This window comes from Pseudorasbora parva, chromosome 15 (assembly GCF_024679245.1).
Source record: "Pseudorasbora parva isolate DD20220531a chromosome 15, ASM2467924v1, whole genome shotgun sequence".
Lineage (NCBI taxonomy): Eukaryota > Metazoa > Chordata > Actinopteri > Cypriniformes > Gobionidae > Pseudorasbora > Pseudorasbora parva.
Genome location: NC_090186.1, coordinates 33,429,974 through 33,449,272, shown reverse-complemented (window position 1 = coordinate 33,449,272; position 19,299 = coordinate 33,429,974). Strand labels below are relative to the sequence as shown.

At 42.3% G+C, this 19,299-nt stretch overlaps 1 protein-coding gene across 1 annotated transcript in view; it reads left to right on the top strand.

The window, feature by feature from the left end:
* Positions 1-19,153, top strand: part of LOC137041052 (adhesion G protein-coupled receptor E2-like) — an 87,703-nt gene extending 68,550 nt beyond the window's left edge. Inside the window, exons 8-15 of the mRNA XM_067416977.1 lie at positions 12,050-12,208; positions 12,343-12,489; positions 12,622-12,780; positions 15,446-15,592; positions 16,122-16,280; positions 16,416-16,562; positions 16,702-16,860; positions 19,065-19,153. Of these exons, the coding sequence (XP_067273078.1) occupies positions 12,050-12,208; positions 12,343-12,489; positions 12,622-12,780; positions 15,446-15,592; positions 16,122-16,280; positions 16,416-16,562; positions 16,702-16,860; positions 19,065-19,153 (1,166 nt within the window). The remainder of the gene's footprint in view (positions 1-12,049; positions 12,209-12,342; positions 12,490-12,621; positions 12,781-15,445; positions 15,593-16,121; positions 16,281-16,415; positions 16,563-16,701; positions 16,861-19,064) is intronic.
* The last annotated feature ends 146 nt before the right edge of the window (positions 19,154-19,299 follow it).

Here is a 19,299-nt window from a genome sequence, read left to right as displayed (position 1 = left end):
TAAGCTCACAAGACGCCAAAGGCTCGAACGGGGGGCTCTGGAGTGCTCTGAGCACTAGAGCCAAATCCCAAGAGGGTATCGAGGTAGGACGAGGAGGATTTAGTCTCCTCGCACCTCTGAGGAATCTGACGATTAGGTCGTGCTTCCCCAGGGACTTACCTTCTACTACACCATGGTACGCTGCTATTGCAGCAGCATATACCTTGAGGGTGGAGGGAGACAGCCTTCGCTCCAACCCGTCTTGCAGGAAGGAAAGCACGACACTAATCGAACACCTTCGGGGGTCTTCCCGGCGGGAAGCGCACCACTCAACGAACAGGTTCCACTTCAGAGCATAGAGGCGCCTCGTAGAGGGGGCTCTAGCTGAAGTGATGGTATCTACGACAGCTTGTGGTAGTCCATCTAAAACCTCCGCGTCCCGTCCAGGGACCAGACATGACGATTCCAGAGGTCTGGACGCGGGTGCCATAGAGTGCCCCGTCCCTGAGAAAGAAGGTCCTTCCTCAGGGGAATCGGCCAAGGAGGGGCTGTCGCGAGGAGTGTAAGTTCTGGGAACCAGGTCCGGTTGGGCCAATACGGCACTACTAACAAGACCTGCTCCTCGTCCTCCCTGACCTTCCACAGAGTCTGTGCAAGAAGGCTCACTGGGGGAAACGCATACTTGCGTAGGTCCCGGGGCCAGCTGTGCGCCAGTGCATCTGTGCCGAGGGTACCCCCGTTCAGGGAATAGTACCACTGGCAATGGGTCGAGTCCGGAGAGGCAAACAGGTCTACCTGTGCGGCTCCAAACTGGTCCCATATCAGCTGGACCGCCTGGGGGTGGAGTCGCCACTCTCCCGGAGGTGTCGGCTGACGAGAGAGCTCGTCGGCTGTCTGGTTCAGCGCACCAGGGACATGAATGGCCCGAAGCGACCTCAGCTGCTTCTGGCTCCACAGGAGGAGGTGGCGGGCGAGTTGGAGCAGACGACGGGAGCGTAGACCACCCTGACGGTTGATGTACGCAACGGCCGTGGTGCTGTCCGTACAGACCAGTACATGCTTGCCACGCAGCGGCCCCTTGAGGCGGCGGAGTGCCAAGTGTACTGCCAGTAACTCGAGGCAATTGATGTGCCAATGCAATTGCGGCCCCGTCCACAGACCAGCAACTGCATGACAGTTGTACGTGGCCCCCCAGCCGGTGGCGGAGGCATCCGTGAATAGCACAGCATGCCTGGACACTTGTTCTAGGGGCACCCCGGCCCGGAGAAACGAAGTGTTGGACCACGGGCTGAAGGTTTGGCGGCAGTAAGGAGTCACTGGGACCCGGTACTGACCACTCTGCCACGCCCACCTTGGGACTCGGCCATTGAGCCAGCGTTGAATCGGTCTCATATGAAGCAATCCGAGCGGCGTGACCGCGGCTGCAGATGCCATATGCCCCAGGAGCCTCTGAAAGAATTTCAGTGGGACCGCTGTCCTGCTCTTGAACATATTCAAGCAGTTCAACACCGACTGGACTCGCTCCTCGGTGAGGCACGCAGTCCGGTTGACCGAGTCCAACTCCATGCCGAGATAAGTGATCCTCTGTGTAGGACAGAGTTTGCTCTTCTCTCGGTTGACCCAAAGCCCCAACTGGCTGAGGTGACTGAGCACCAGGTCCCTGTGTCCGCACAACTGGTCCTTCGACTGGGCTAGAATCAGCCAATCGTCGAGGTAGTTGAGAATCCGAACGCCGCGTTCTCGGAGCGGAACAATGGCTGCCTCCGCGACCTTCGTAAAGACGCGGGGCGACAGGGACAGCCCGAAGGGCAGGACCTTGTACTGATATGCTTTCCCCTCGAACGCAAAGCGCAAGAACGGTCTGTGTCGAGGGAGAATAGACACATGGAAGTACGCGTCCTTCAGGTCGATCGCTGCAAACCAAATCCTGGGGACGGATACATTGAAAAATGCGTTTCTGCGTCAACATTCTGAACGGGAGCTTGTGCAGGGCCCGATTCAGAACTCGCAAGTCCAGGATTAGTCGTAACCCACCCCCTTTCTTGGGCACAATGAAGTAGGGGCTGTAGAACCCCGTCTTCATATTGGCTGGAGGAACCGGCTCGATCGCGTCCTTCGCCAGTAGGACCTTGATCTCTGACCTCAAGACATGAGCATCGCTGCTTCGCACGGAGGTGAAGAGGATGCCCCTGTACTTGGGCGGCCGGCGCGTGAACTAAATCGCGTAGCCGAGTCTGATGGTACGGATGAGCCCTAGCCAGGCCCCCAGAGACCGTGCAAGCGGGACCAACGGCACCACAGACATGCCCAGGGTGGGGCAGCGAAGCGGAGTACTCTGGCCCGACTCGGAGTGGGTGAGAAGGCGGACACCGGGGGACGCCCTCGGCGACGAGCAGACTGGGGGGCTGCCCCGGGCGACTGGGTGGAGGCAGCAGCGAGCCGTCGGGGCAGGATGTTCTTTATGGCCTCCGTTTGCTTCTTGGCCACCGACAACTGCTGGGCAAAGTCCTCAATGGCGTCGCCGAAGAGGCCGGCCTGACAGACAGGGGCGTTCAAAAACCGAACCTTGTCCGAGTTCCGCATGTCTGTCAGGTTCAGCCACAGGTGGCGTTCCTGGACCACCAGAGTGGACATCACCCGACCCAGGGAGCGTGCAGTGACTTTCGTCGCCCTGAGGGCGAGGTCCGTCGCCGCACGCAGTTCCTGCATAACGCCCTGGTCGGAACTACCCTCGTGCAGCTCCATGAGCGCCTTGGCCTGGTGGACCTGCAGGAGCGCCATGGCATGCAAAGCTGATGCGGCCTCTCCGCAGGCTGCGTAAGCCTTGCCCGTCAAGCCGGACGAGAACTTACACCCGGGAGGGGAGACGCGGGGTGTGCCTCCAGTCCGCAGCGGTCTTAGGACACAGGTGCATCACAACCGACCGCTCGACTGGAGGGATCCCCTCGTAGCCCTTAGCCGCACCACCATCGAGGGTAGTGAGGATGGAGGAGTCAGTCGATCGCAGGCGAGCGCTATACGGCGCCACCCACGACTTTGTTTTTTTTTCTTTCGCCCAGACACGTGAGACAACGAACGTGCCCGTCAAGCGGAGACAGAAATCGACCGCACCCAGAAACACACGGTTTGAATGACATCTTGAAAAAGACGCAGGGTCAAACCGTGTTGCTCTTTTGTGAATGGAAAGCTGCTCTTTTAGTGTGCTGAAGCACTCAGGGAGATGACCGCGGCTCCACACAGTTCGAACTGCAAGCCTGTGTGAGCTCTCAGTGATGTTTTGTGTGTGTGTGTGTATGTATACACGCCCAGCGAACCAACTTTCAATAGGAAACGCTCAGCGAACCAACAAGCTCTTTTAAATCACTGATGTTACGGTCTCTCACTGACGCGCCGTATCACCCGCACTGGCAGACTCTCAAAACACTTGAATATTTGACTCGTAGTCAGAAGCTCTTCGTAGACACAGCAAAACACTGCTCGGCTCTGAAGTAGAAAGCGCTGATCTACCATTCCACTTCCTGTTTTATACCCGCGCTGCGGGGCGGAGTGTGGAATGCGTGGATCACATGCCAAATTTCATTGGCTCGTTGTTAGATGCTCAAAGTAGGATTGGTCTCTAAAGTAAGATCCCATTCGTCGGTTCAGTTCTGACGTACGTCGAGCGTGACCGACTGAAAGGGAACATGTTTTTTTATTTATTTATTATTTTTACAGATGTTTTATCTGTATTTAGAATTATACATTGCGTTAGGTTGTGTTTTAAGGTTCAAGGGAAATTTCTGTAAAAATACTGGATAATGTCCTGGCAGAAAATCAATCAATCAATCAATCAATCAATCAATCAATCAATCAATCAATAGTTTGAATGCAGATTTGATTTGGCTGTACAGTCGTTCTGGAGAAAACAGTGATGTTATCAGCTTATTTTAATTTATCATATAGCGACAATGTTGGTAGATCAGTATTATAGTTTATAGAATGAAATAAGACCTAATTAATTCATTTTATTTGTATATTTAGTTGAATAACTTGGATCATAAGTTTAGTGTCCCCAACTGAGCAAGCCAAGCCAAAGGTGACAGTGGTAAGGAATCAAAACATCAAAACATGATGGAGAAAAATAAACCTTGAGAGAAACCGGACTCAGTCGGGGTACCCGTTCTCCTCTGGCCTATTATCATACAGTGTATGATTATTATTCTGGCAACCTTACAGATCAGAAATCATATTAGATCGGAATATTAGACATTTCTGGGTATCACGCAAGAAATGGGTTTATTTAGGGTGGCGTGTCGATTACACAAAAGTATGAATACTTGAAAGATCAGAGTCATCGCGCCGGAGACGGGTTCATTGAGGATGACGTACCGGTGAGGCAAATTCAGAGGAGACACTAATTGACACGGTCTCAGCAGACACTCAAGGATACGTTGGTCATGTCCAGGTCCACCATCCGATCCAGACACGGCCTGGATCCGGCCAACTGCAGTAAACCTCGAGATAAACAGAGAGACTAACATTAGTGTAGATGCCACTCTTTTTATAATGTAACGAGTACATCAGGTGATATGGGAAGTGTTCCCGGTTTCCGGCTGAAAAAGTGAATGCAGCCTAACAATCAGTCAATTGATTTGAATAATCAAAGTTAAAAATGTTCAATGTGTGTGCCATAGTAAAGAGATGCGTTTTTAGTCTAGATTTAAACTGACAGAGTGTGTGTCTGCTTCCCGAACAATGCTAAGAAGAATGTTCCAGAGTTTAGGTGCTAAATAGGAAAAGGATCGACCGCCTGCACTGGGGAGCTAAACCATTTTGTGCATTGTAAAAAAATAAGCAAGATTTTAAAATGTATGTGATGTTTAATTGGGATATAGTGCAGAGTTGACATAAGTGGGCTAATATGATCATACTTCCTGGTTCTAGTAAGAACTCGAGCTGCTGCGTTTTGGATTAGTTGGAGTTTGTTTATAAAGCGAGCAGGGCAACCACCCAGTAGAGCATTACAATAATCTAGCCTTGAGCTCATGAATGCATGTACTAACTGTTCAGCATTTTGCATTGAAAGCATGTGCCGTAATTTAGATATATTTTTAAGATGTTAGAATGCAGTTTTACAGATGCTAGAAATGTGGCTTTCAAATGAAAGATTGGTATCTGTGACGAAGAGACTGAGGCGTTCGGATCCATCTGCAGTAATTTATAAATACAGCAAACAAGGGCAATCCAAGAAACGTAGGTCAAACAGGCATAGGTCAGAGGCAGGCGGCTTAGGTTCAAAAACGATATCAAAGTCCAAGTCAAAAATACAAGAGCAAACACAAGAAATAAGCTAGAGACAGCGTGTAGGTAAATCAAGACTTCACAACTGAACAAAGAACATAGAAGTCCATATAAAGGTGAGCTGAGGGTACACAGGTGAAAATGATACAGAGATAATGAGGTTAATGGGAGCATGCAGTCCTAATACGCAGGAGAGAGGGATCTGGTGAAACCAGGAGGAGGCGCAGTTGAGTGTTCTGTGACAGTATCAAAGAGCATCATTTTGCTATCAAAATGACCATTACAATGTTCTGCTTTTATTTTTAACAGACACCTATGGTTTTTTTATTCTGATATGTCATGTATTCATTCTGTGTTACAGAAAAACACTGGATGTCTGGATGAATAAAAGGAATTTTGAAGAAATATGCTAAAGTGATTACCTTGAGTGTGAAACATGGCTAGTGAAGGTACAATAAACCAAAACATAATTTTGTTAGAAACCCTGAAGTAAATATTTTTCAAGAAAACACAATGACAAAAAAAAAAAAAAAAAAAAAAAAAAGCATAAACTCAGAAAACACAATGACAAGTCTGACAAAACGGAGAAGGTATATGTGGCGGGTTGAATACTGATAGTATAGGGAGTAGATGCAGGTGCAATGCAATTCCCTATCTGCCTAGCTAAAGAGGATAATGCCAGTCCCACTCCCAGCCTGCAATTAGCCATACCCACAGTGGAACAGCCAGAGCCCACCGCAGCTGCAGCCTCTGAGCCTGAACCCGCCATGAAGAAAGAACCAAAGTGATCGTCAGAGGCTATTTTCATCTTGGAGCCAAGTCCCAGTTCCAAATGGTCTTTGATGTCACTGATTTAGTCTAGTCACAAGTCATCTTCATCTCTGCTGGCACTCAAGCACCCAGTCATCATCATCCAGTCTTTGTCATCCAGCACAAAGTCTTTGTTGATGAGAATCAAGTCTCATTCATCACCATTGGCTGTGCCCAGCTACAAGTCTCATTCATCACATACCCCCAGCCTTCCTCTCACTTCTAAGCTGCCACCTGAGGCTTCCCAGTCATCAGTTCCGTCTTGGCCTATGGATCCCTCAGCTCCACCTCAAGCAACCTCCATCTTCCCACTCACTGGCTTCACCTTGGCTCAATGCTCCCTTGGCCACACTATGGTCTGTCATCCCTCAGGCTCTGCTGGGCCCCCTCGTCTATGAAGTCATCACCTGCACGTCCACCACTCTGGCTCCCCCTGGCTTCTCCTTACCTCCAGTTCCACCATCATCCTCAGTCACCATGGCTTCCCCCTGGTCTACTGAACCCATGTCTCCACCTGGGTCATGACCGCATATGGCTCAACCGTGGCACTCCAGACTTGTCTTCGACTCTTCTGCTTTGCCTGTGTCTACATCTCCACCAGCTCCACCTCCCTGGATTACTGGTCTCCCTGTTCTGTCCAGCCTCTAGACTAAAGCTCTATCATGGCTCCTTTCTCCATGGCTCCACCATGGGCCTTCATGTTTCTGCCTCTCCCTGGTGTCTTCCTCTCTCTGCTCCTTGTCATCCCCCAGAGCCCCCTCCCTCCTCAATTTGGACTTTATGGGGATGTTATGTTTAGTTTCATTGTCATTTTCTGTTCAGTTGATAGTCATGGTCTCATTTTTGGCCTATGTTTCAACTTCTAGTTAATTAATTGTCATGGATTTCTGATTAATCCTTAACTCACCACAGTGTTTTATTTTTCCCAATGTTTTTAAAGTAGTTATATTTTTCATTCTGCATCAACCATCTCATTCTTGTTGGATAAGCTACAGCTAACCCATGATAGTCCCTCAAATGCAATCACAGCAATAGAAAACATCTTGGGTTATGTATATAACCCTTGTTCCCTGAGAGGGAACGAGCACTGCGTCTGAACAACGAATTTGGGGATACTCCCAACAGCGCATCTGAAGTCTCAATGAAACTATTCCAAACTTGATTGGTGTTGCGTCATGACGTAGATGTGATGCCATACCCGGAAGCTACACAAAGGGGGCCGGCGAATAGTAACGGCAGTTATTGCTTTTCAGCATAGCGCTCTGTGTCAATTGTTTGTCTATATATTGTTATTATATATATATATATATATATATATATATATATATATATATATATATATATATATATATATATATATTGTTATTATATATATATATATATATATATATATATATTGTGTGAGTGGCGACTGAGAGAGAGTTCAAGCAATGTGTGCCCCCGTGTCCCCGTTTCATGCGGGCTCGGACACAGATTCGCTTTGTGTGAAGTGCCTGGGTGTTCAGCATGCTAGGGCGGCTCTCGAGGGAGCCGCATGTGAGCATTGTGATAAGCTGACGCTCAGGGTGCTTCGCTCTCGGCTGGCCGCGTGCTCAAAGAGGTCTGCAATAAAATAAGTTTGAACACACGCCATCTGTGTACATGTGATACTCTTTTGTGCGAGGTAGCAGTCAGCTCCTGAGGGTGCAGTCTGTGTTTATTGAGAAATATCAACGCAACACCAATTAAGATTGGAATAGTTTAATTGAGACTTCAGATGCAAGGCAAGGCAAGTTTATTTATATAGCACATTTCATACACAATGGCAATTCAAAGTGCTTTGCATGGAAATGAATTAAAATAGGGATAACAAATGCATAAGAAAAAGAATACAATGTGTAAAAATAAAAATAGAAACAGTTGTAAAGAGAATTCCAGATAGATTCCTATCTGCCTGATTCTAAATTCAGGTACTCCTATCTGATATGGAAATGATGGAGTAGGTTCGCAATGTCTCCTGGACCTTACAAGTGGGTTCAAGACGGGCTCTTACCGATAGGGGACGTTACCGATGCACCGCAGGGCCCCCCCCTTTCTTGAGTCCGCTTCTTTACAATCGCTGCTACCACAGGCAGAAAGAAGCGAAGTACACTGCTCTCCTTTTCCAATCTCTTCCAGTCAGACAGGCGTAAACCAAGAGTAATAATCAACAGATGTATAAGAAATATAACTATAGTTGTAAAAAGAAGTAAAAATAATAAAATGATGTCCCGTTGCTAAGGGAGTATCCCCAAATTCGTTGTTCCGACGCAGTGCGAAGTTCCCTCGATATAGGGAATCACAATAATCCAATTGATTTTTAATGGACAAATTCAAGTCCCATCCTACATTTGTTGTTGTTGTTGCATTTCATTACATGGAAGAAAATACTATCGCAAATTCTGTTTCATGCCAATTTCAAGAAAATGTATAATTTTTTCAGGGAAAATATTAAAATACCTGTTAGGAATCATCATGGCCATCCTGCTAAACCATGGATGTGTTGTGGAAACTCTAAATCTTTCAGAAACAAGCATGGATTTACAGGTAGGCAAAGGTTGTTATAAATATCATTAAACAATGAAAATCATAAAATTGTATGTTTGGAACTCTCCTGTCTTTCAAAAATGATATATAATCTAAGATTGTTTAGGACTTTTATTATAAGATATATGCAACATTGACCCCAAAACACTGTTGAGTAATGTATGAATGAATGAATTAATGAATGAATTAATGAATGAATGAACAAATTAATTAATTAATTAATTAATTAATATGAGAAACGTCATTGAACACTTGCAATGAAATGTTTTGTTTTTACATCATTCCAGTTTAGTTACACAGATGAGCCAGTGCATCATATAAGACAAAGAAGTGCAGGTCTGATTCACTTTTCTTCTCATCTATACTCAAATACAATGTCCTTATAATAGTTTGATGTTATGTGTGTAAAAATTAAAAAATATATATTTTACTTAATAGGCCATTTGTTTTGAGAGAGGGGCTTTATTGTCATTGTTTTGCTTGAAGAGTAAAAGCCTATTGCGCGCATGGTTAGTAAAATCACATTATGTTTCCATATAGATCCAGTTGAATACATTGTGGTTGTAGAAATTAATGTATCCAGAACAGTAGCGATCAATGAAACCAAATCTTCCATGACAGATATTAAACTTCCATTTCAAGTGGACAACAGTACTGAAATTACAGCTTTGAACATTTTAACAGGTGAGCCTGTTAAAACCATTCTCATTCATCGGCTAAAAATCCTTCTGATGGTTACAATTAACCTACAGTTAGTGATACTACTAAAGTTCTAAAAAAAAAAAAAAACTACTAAAAAATTACATACATAGCCTACTGATTGCTACTGTTAATTACAGTATTGCTCTTCTTTGCTTTCCAGTGTGTTCTTTGAATGAATCGCAGTATCAGTGTAAATGTGAGGGTCTGTTTGTTTGGCCAAATGACACGTGTCACTCATACGACACCTGTGATGTCATCACTGATGGTTCATGTACATGTATCAATGCCCTTCCAGTCAATGGACAGTTCTGCGAAGGTGAAACACTTGCAAATTTGTGCAAAAACAATGTACCCTTTTCGAGGGAACTCGCACTTCGTCATCGAGTTTAGGGTACACCCCCAGCGTGCCGCGCCTGAAGCGTGAATGAAAAAAGGCCAATCCTGATTGTGTTGCATCATGACGTAGCGAGTGATGGCATACCCGGAAGGTACAAAGGGACGCTGGCACATAGCGCAGTTAGCTTTTTGCTCTTCAGCGAAGCGCTCTGTGTTTGAATTGTTTGTCTATTTGGTGTTGTTTGAATGAGTATTTTGTGAAGCTGGCAGGCTCATGAGCCCCGTAGTTCTGTCCCACGTCTGTTGAGGCAGAGTGGCGGTGTAGATCAGTGGGCTCGCAAATGAACTTGTCATTTGGGACTGCTGAGGCAGTCTTGGGACTGCTGAGGCAGTTTCTCAGTCCCTGCTGACAGTTCAGATGTTCTTCTTCTTCCCCGCGTGGAAGCCTGCGCTGCGCCTTCTTCCCCCGGGGTGGAGAACCCGATGCTTGAGCCGTCTGATTCTAAGGAATCAGACGTGCACAGCACGTCTTAACGGCGGGTAACGTTAAGCATAAAATAAGGACACTTTGGCAGCTCTCGAGGGGGCTGCCTGTAGCGAGCCGATGTTCTCCTCCCCAGTGCGACAGCTCGCCCTGTGGCTGTTTCCAGATGCATGAGCGATCTAGTTTCCAAGGAATTAGATGTGCTCAGCATCGAAGGAGTGAAGTATACGAGAGCTCGCCACTTCATAATGCAAGGCTCGATCTCGTTTTGCCGAGGCAGCGCGTGGATTACGGGTCTGCAATAAGAGTGAACACACGCGATCAGTGTACATGTGATACTGTTTGGTGCGAGACATACAGTCAGCTCCTGAGGGTGCTGGCTATGTTAGTTGAGAAATATCTCGAAGCGTATAGCCATACGTTTTTCGAGTGTTTCAGCCTTGCGCCTGTGGTCTTTCATCTTGAGGGATGAAAGCTAAGTATGTTGTAAACGAATCGAATCTCGCGTTTGCAGAGGCAGCGTGTAGATGACGACTCGGTTAAATACATATTCAAACAGTATCGTCTGGTGATTATGGCTGCATTAAATTCTGGGGAATTATGTCTTTAAACGATAGAGTATATCACAACCACCACACTTGGCAGGAGTTACGTTCTGCTCTTAATGTGGGTGGCTAGCATTGAAGTCGATTCCCTCAGACATCTTCATATGGTGCCAGAGCTGAATGATTCAGAACTGTAATTAAATAAAATTAAATAGTATCTGACTTTGAAGAGTTAGATATGTTTATTCAGCCTATCGTTCAGACCATGTTCACTTGATGGGTGATTATGGTGGCATTTAATTCTGTCACTCGCAATGTCATGATGCAGCACCAATCGGGATTGGCCTTTTTTCATTCACGCTTTTGGCGCGTGCCCCAAACTGTCATCTCGATGACGTAGTGTCTGGTTCCCTCTCAATTAACATGGGTAATAGTCATAACCCGAGACATTTTCCTATTTTAACAGCAGTGTACTTGGTTATTAAGAGTAATAATATTACATTTTAAAGAACCCTGCATAAGATCTGATATGTAATGAAGTTAATTGATAATTTACATTTTATTTAACTTAAATCTGAATGGTGCATTCAGGAGATTGTTTTTTTTTTTTTTTTTTTTTTTTTTTAATTATAAGAATATAATTGTACTGGTTGTTCTGCTTAACCTGCTTCTGTTTGTTCTTGCAGTACTACATTCTAAGTACATAATTGACATTGATGTGAGATTCTTTGACTTGTTCCTGGTGAGCTACTCACGGAATATCATCAGAAATATCAGCCTGCCCTTGACTCTGAGCAACAGAATAAATATCACAGATTGTGACGTGACCACTGGTGAGCGCAAAAGCTCAAAAGGAAAAGGAAAATTATGCTACAGAAATATTCAACTTAATTACATGACATTTAATATGATGCACAAAGAAAAGAATGCATGTTGTTTGATAGACAAACAAATTGGCAAGGGAAACAAATTGCTTGATGAGAAAAAAAAAAGTAAAACTGAGAAAGACATGTAACATTGCAACACATGTTAGCTAGATAATAAAGAATAGTATGAAATCCTAATAAGAATGTATCAGTTAATAGTTCAATATTGTAGTGGTTTTCTATGTTCTAAGTATTTTGTTAGTTGAAGAATTAAGACCAATTCCATGTTGGATAATAAAGTAAGCCTACACATTAATTTCAAACCAATATTTCATGATAATTTATTTGTAATTCTAGGATTCTAGTACATGGGATAATGTACTGTTAGACAGTCATATGTAATACAAGATCCTGATCAACTTGATTATTTTTTAATAAACTGTATAACAACTGTACTGTCATATCTTACCATTGTGTTACAGTGTGCGGGTTAAATGGAACAGAATATGAGTGCAAGTGTGAGGAGAATCATGTTTGGCCCAATGACACCTGCAGGGCCTATCATGAGTGTGATGCCATTGTGGGAGGCACTTGTGGATGTATTCAAGCTCTCCCTTCAGAGGGTCCGCTTTGCCAGAGAGGTGAGATATTGAATTTGCATTATCACGATTTTGTAATGTTGTAGTTGTGAGAATAGCCTCAATATGTTAAATAGTATGAAAATATTTGACATAGGACAAGTGAAATTTTTTTCTGAAATGTATTTCCTTTCCAGATATAAATGAATGTGCAATCAGTCCATCTGTATGTGGTTCGGATTCCACCTGCACGAATAAAATAGGAAGTTACAATTGCTCATGTTTGGATGGATTCACTCCAACAAACTCAAATCTCACCATCAGCATCAATAACACATGCACAGGTATATTCTATAAACAGATATTTGTATAACCTTGAAAGTTTTGCTCAAGCCTGTTATTCAAGCACACAAAGCGTTAGGATAAATCGTTTTTTATGACATTGCCCCTTATGTTTATGTCGTTCTGTAATATAGATGTGAATGAATGTCTGAAGACATCAGAGTTCTGTGGTCTAAACTCTCGTTGCACCAACTCATTTGGGAGTTACAACTGTTCCTGCTTGAGTGGGTTTACTGTAACAAACAGAAATCAACCAGTCAGCACCAGTCACCCATGCAATGGCGAGCACAGAGGTATGACCAAGTCATTGTTTGGCAAGTCACAAGTAAGTCTCGAGTATATACATTCAAGTCTCGAGTCAAGTCCCGAGTCAAGAAAGGCAAGTCCAAGATAAGTTGCAAGTCCTAAACTTAAAGCTTCATGTCTTAAGTCATTCAAAATTTTTGCACAAATTAGTGATACAGTAATAATTACTAAAGTAAATTAAATATATACAAATTTGTATCAGGAAGGTTTTAAAATATGTTTATGACTTAGCAGTTAAATTTCGTGTGAAATGAGATATAAACAATTTTCACTATAGGGCACCCATCTATAGGGCTGGGAATCGATTCCAAAAATAATAATTTTCAAGGCACTGGGAATCGAGAGTCGATTCAAAAGTTTGGAATTGATTCCATCGAGAGTAATCGGCTCATCTTTAAGAGCCTTTTTCAGTTCAATATAGTTTAGCATTCATTTGTCTCTCCCTCACTAATAATGATTGGATACTTTAATCGCACAAACTACTTTATTTTATGGTATACAATGCTGAAACATTCAAATAAATCATATGTGAACGCATATCGCTGATTACTAGCCTACCTTTCATTCCCATAGGTTAATGGTGTATATTAGGTCCCAAGCCCTAGAAGCGCGAATACCCTATTGTTCTTCTAAGGATTATTATTTGGGCCCAAGGCCAAAAGGGTGAAGGCCCTATTGTTTTCCTAAGGATTATTAGGCCCCAAGCCCTGTTGGGGCAAAGGCCCTATTATTTTCCTTAGGACACATATTTTTAACTTCTCTGGCACTTTTGGGGCCCTTAATGTGTTCGAATACTCTTGAAACTTTGTCAGTACATGCGGCCGTCAGGGCCGGGCCAAAGCAGGAAACACTTGCGTACATTTATGAAACTTGGTACACATATAGATGTCATCATTATATGATATCTCAAACAGTGCTGTTATGGCGAGGGATTAAATAGTTCTTAGGTATAGCTAAAACACTACAATATATTAACTACAGTATTGCAGTATTGATATGTTCAGGAGGGATGCCTTTAAGTAAAACATTTTTGGGAACTACTGGTGTAAAGTAGACTGGGTAAATCCAGCCTGATCTGCCGGTGATTTGATTAGCCTGGCAACTCAGTCTGGAAACCTGTACATTCATTTTTACTGCTTCAGTTACACTTTTGCAGGAACCAATCACAAACTGGCTTATCCACCTGGCACGCTATTGGCATGTTTACCATTATGACAGATAAAGAAATGATGGGTCATTGCCCATTGATCACGCCTTTTGTGGTCTGATTGGTTGAAGGACTATCCAATCGCGTGCAGAGACATTCAAATAATGCTCGTTGATCACGCCTCTTGTGCAGTAAAAATACAGAGCAGTCTCCCCAGACCAACTTTCATAAAATTAAGATCTTACTCTTAACTGACACTGATGATAATAATAATAATAATAATAATAATATAGATTTTATTTATTACATACTTTTAATTCCGAAGAATCTCAAAGTACTACATGGGAAAATTACAAAATAAAAATAGAATAAATAAATAGATAAAAACAAACTAATCAAAAATACAACGCATTAAAGCCTTTCTGAATAGGAAAGTCTTCAGTTCTGCTTTAAAATGGTCCAGGCTCTGTACTGCTCTCAGTTCACATGAGGAGGTGGTTCCAAAGCCGCAGTGCAGCCAAGCAGAAAGCTCGTTCTCCCATGGTACGGATCCTGGTGGTGAGGACTTGAAGAAGAAGATGGCCTGATGATCTGAGGGTGCAGGTCAAGGATTTCAGAGTGATGAGTTCTTGTAGATATGATGGTGTATGTCTGGTGATGCATTTATGTGTAAGCAGGAGGATTTTGTGGTCGATATGGGATGAAACAGGGAGCCAGTGCCTTGAGTGTAGACTGGGAGTTGTGTGATCATATTTACAGACTCTCATAAGGACCCCCAAAACACATGGCAACATGAGGGTTTAAATACACATGGGCTAATGACAAGACAAGACACACCTGTGAACACTAATTAACCAATAAACCAATGAGAACATGACAACAGAGCACAAGACAAAGAAGCACATGGCAGGATCACATGACAAACAGGAACACATGACAGAATAAGGATGTGCATGGCAAAACATGGCAGTGAAACATTAACAAAAACCCAAAACCCTTATACATCTATATGATATATTATGCTTAATAGCCCCTGTCCCATGTCACACTGCCATGTCAGAGCGATTGCTTCATCACAACAAGCTAACAGCGCTATGTGCCAGCGTCCCTTTGTACCTTCCAGGTATCCCGTCACTCGCTACGTCATGACGCAGCACCAATCAGGATTGGCCTTTTTTCTTTCACGCTTCAGGCACGTTCCCCAAACTGTCATCTCGATGACGCAGTGTCTCGTTCCCTCTCAGTGAACATGGGTTATAGTCATAACCTGAAACGTTTTCCTATTTTAACAGCAGTGTACTTGGCTATTAGGAGTAATAATATTCAATTTTAAAGAACCCTGCATAAGATCTGATATGTAATGTTAATTGATAATTTGCATTTTATTTAACTGAAATCTGAATGGTGCATTCAGGAGATTGTTGTTGTTTTTTTGTTTATTTTTTACTATAAGAATATAATTGCACTGGTTGTTCTGCTTATCCTGCTTCTTTTTGTTCTTGCAGTATTACCTTCTAACTACATGATTGACATTGATGTGAGATTCTTTGACTTGTTCCTGGAGAACTACTCACGGAATATCATCAGAAATATCAGCCTGCCCTTGACTCTGAGCAACAGAATAAATATCACAGATATCGACATGACCACTGGTGAGCGCAAAACCCAAAAGAAAAAGGAAAATTATGCTACAGAAATATTCAACTTAATTACATGACATTTAATATGAAGTTTTAATTTAATATGAAGCACGAATAAAAAAATGCATGTTGTTTGATAGACAAACAAACTGGCAAGGGAAACAAACTGCTTGATGAGAAAAAAAGTGTAAAATTAAGAAAGTTACGTAACATTGCAACACGTTTGCTAGATAATAAAGAATAGTATGAAATCCTAATAAGAATGTATCAATTAATAGTTCAATATTGTAGTGATTTTCTATGTTCTAAGTATTTTGTTAGTTGAAGAGTTAAGACCAATTCCATGTTGGATAATAAAGTAAGCCTACACATTAATTTCAAATCAATATTTCATGATAATATATTTGAAATTCTAGGATTCTAGTACATGGGATAATGTACTGTTAGACAGTCATATGTAATACAAGATCCTGATCAACTTGATTATTTTTGAATAAGCTGCTTAACAACTGTACTGTCATATCTTACCATTGTGTTACAGTGTGTGGGTTAAATGGAACAGAATATGAGTGCAAGTGTGAGGAGAATCATGTTTGGCCCAATGACACCTGCAGGGCCTATCATGAGTGTGATGCCATTGTGGGAGGCACTTGTGGATGTATTCAAGCTCTCCCTTCAGAGGGTCCGCTTTGTCAGAAAGGTGAGATATTGCATTTGCATTATCAAGATTTTGTAATGTTGTAGTTGTGAGAATAGCCTCAATATGTTAAATAGTATGAAAACATTTGACATAGGACAATTGAACATTTTTTTCTGAAATGTATTTCCTTTCCAGATATAAATGAATGTGCAATCAGTCCATCTGTATGTGGTTCATATTCCACCTGCACAAATAAAATAGGAAGTTACAATTGCTCATGTTTGGATGGATTCACTGCAACAAACTCAAATCTCACCATCAGCATCAATAACACATGCACAGGTATATTCTATAAACAGATATTTGTATAACCTTGAAAGTTTTGCTCAAGCCTGTTATTCAAGCACACAAAGCGTTAGGATAAATCGTTTTTTTTTTTTAATGACATTGCCTCTTATGTTCATATCATCCTGTAATATAGATGTGAATGAATGTCTGAAGACATCAGAGTTCTGTGGTCTAAACTCTCGTTGCACCAACTCATTTGGGAGTTACAACTGTTCCTGCTTGAGTGGGTTTACTGTAACAAATAGAAATCAACCAGTCAGCACCAGTAACCCATGCAATAGTGAGCACAGAGGTATGACCAAGTCATTGTTTGGCAATTCACAAGTAAGTCTCGAGTATTTACATTCAAGTCTCGAGTCAAGTCCCGAGTCAAGACAGGCAAGTCCAAGTTAAGTTGCAAGTCCTAAACTTTAAGCTTCATGTCTTAAGTCATTCACGATTTTTGCACAAATTAGTGATGCAGTATTAATTACTAAAGTAAATTAAATGTACACTATTTTTTATATGGAAGGTTTTAAAATTTGTTTATGACTTAGCAGTTAAATTTCGTGTGAAATGAGGTATAAACAATTTTCACTATAGGGCACCCATCTATAGGGCTGGGAATCGATTCCAAAAATAATAATTTCCAAGGCACTGGGAATCGAGAGTTGGTTCAAAAGTTTGGAATTGATTCCATCGAGAGTAGTCGGCTCATCTTTAAGAGCCTTTTTCAGTTCAATATAGTTTAGCATTCATTTGTCTCTCCCTCACTAATAATGATTGGATACTTTAATCGCACAAACTACTTTATTTTATGGTATACAATGCTGAAACATTCAAATAAATCATATGTGAACGCATATCGCTGATTACTAGCCTACCTTTCATTCCCATAGGTTAATGGTGTATATTAGGTCCCAAGCCCTAGAAGCGCGAATACCCTATTGTTCTTCTAAGGATTATTATTTGGGCCCAAGGCCAAAAGAGTGAAGGCCCTATTGTTTTCCTATGGATTATTAGGCCCCAAGCCCTGATGGGGCAAAGTCCCTATTATTTTCCTTAAGACACATATTTTTTAACTTCTCTGGCACTTTTGGGGCCCTTAATGTGTTCGAATACTCTTGAAACTTTGTCAGAACCTGCGACCGTCAGGGCCGGGCCAAAGCAGGAAACACTTGCATACATTTATGAAACTTGGTACACATATAGATGTCATCATTATAGGATATCTCAAACAGTGCTGTTATTGCGAGGGATTAAATAGTTCTTAGGTATAGCAAATAACACTACAATATATTGACTACAGTATTGCAGTATTGATACGTTCAGGAGGGATGCCTTCAAGTAAAAAAAAAAAAAATTGGCAACCACTGGTGCAAAGTAGACTGGGCAAATCCAGCCTGATCTGCCGGTGATTTGATTAGCCTGGCAACTCAGTCTGGAAACCTGTACACTCATTTTTACTGCTTCAGTTACACTTTTGCAGGAACCAATCACAAACTGGCTTATCCACCTGGCACGCTATTGGCATGTTTACCATTATGACAGATAAAGAAATGATGGGTCATTGCCCATTGATCACGCCTTTTGTGGTCTAATTGGTTGAAGCACTATCCAATTGCGTGCAGAGACATTCAAATAATGCTCGTTGATCACGCCTCTTGTGCAGTAAAAATACAGAGCAGACTCCCCAGACCAATGTTCAATTTTAATTTGAGCTTGGTCTGCTTATCCGTTTGTTAAGGCTGACGTCACGCAGCAGCGCTTCCGGGTCCAAACGCTCTATCTTATACCACAAGAAAAACTACAAACGGTGCTAATATACACACACAATGTGGTGTAATACTACAAAAAAGTTATAATAATAACCTTTTTCTCCATACCAGAATTCCAGATGGCCAGACAGTGATTCATCTTTTATAAATCGTTAAAATATTAATGTCTGTAACGCTGTGACCATAGAGAATGTTGTGTAGACTGTAAGTATTTAACATTTTTAACCTTTTTAAATGTTTGATGTTTAATATGAAAAACAGCGCTCATAAACGGGCATCAATGGCATTCTCAAGTGAAACGAGTTGAGGCTTGGACCCAGAAACGGCGTTCCCTACGTCACAACTTAACAAGTGGATAGCCAGACAAGGTGTAAAGGTTAACTCGTAAAATAAAAAACATATGTACTGATATAATTCAAATTTATTAAAAGTCAATTTCACATGATATTATAAAAATCGCTATTAATAATTAACTTTCATAAAATTTAGATCTTACTCTTAACTGACACTGATTATAATAATAATAATAATAATAATAATAATAATAATAATATAGATTTTATTTATAACGCACTTTTCATTCCGAAGAATCTCAAAGTGCTACATGGGAAAATTACAAAATGAATTTAAAAGTATAGATAAAAACAAACTAAACAAAAATACAACGCATTAAAGCCTTTCTGAATAGAAAAGTCTTCAGTTCTGCTTTAAAATGGTCCAGGCTCTGTACTGCTCTCAGTTCACATGAGGAGGTGGTTCCAAAGCCGCAGTGCAGCCAAGCAGAAAGCTCGTTCTCCCATGGTACGGATCCTGGTGGTGAGGACTTGAAGAAGAAGATGGCCTGATGATCTGAGGGTGCAGGTCAAGGATTTCAGAGTGATGAGTTCTTGTAGATATGATGGTGCATGTCTGGTGATGCATTTATGTGTAAGCAGGAGGATTTTGTGGTCGATTTGGGATGAAACAGGGAGCCA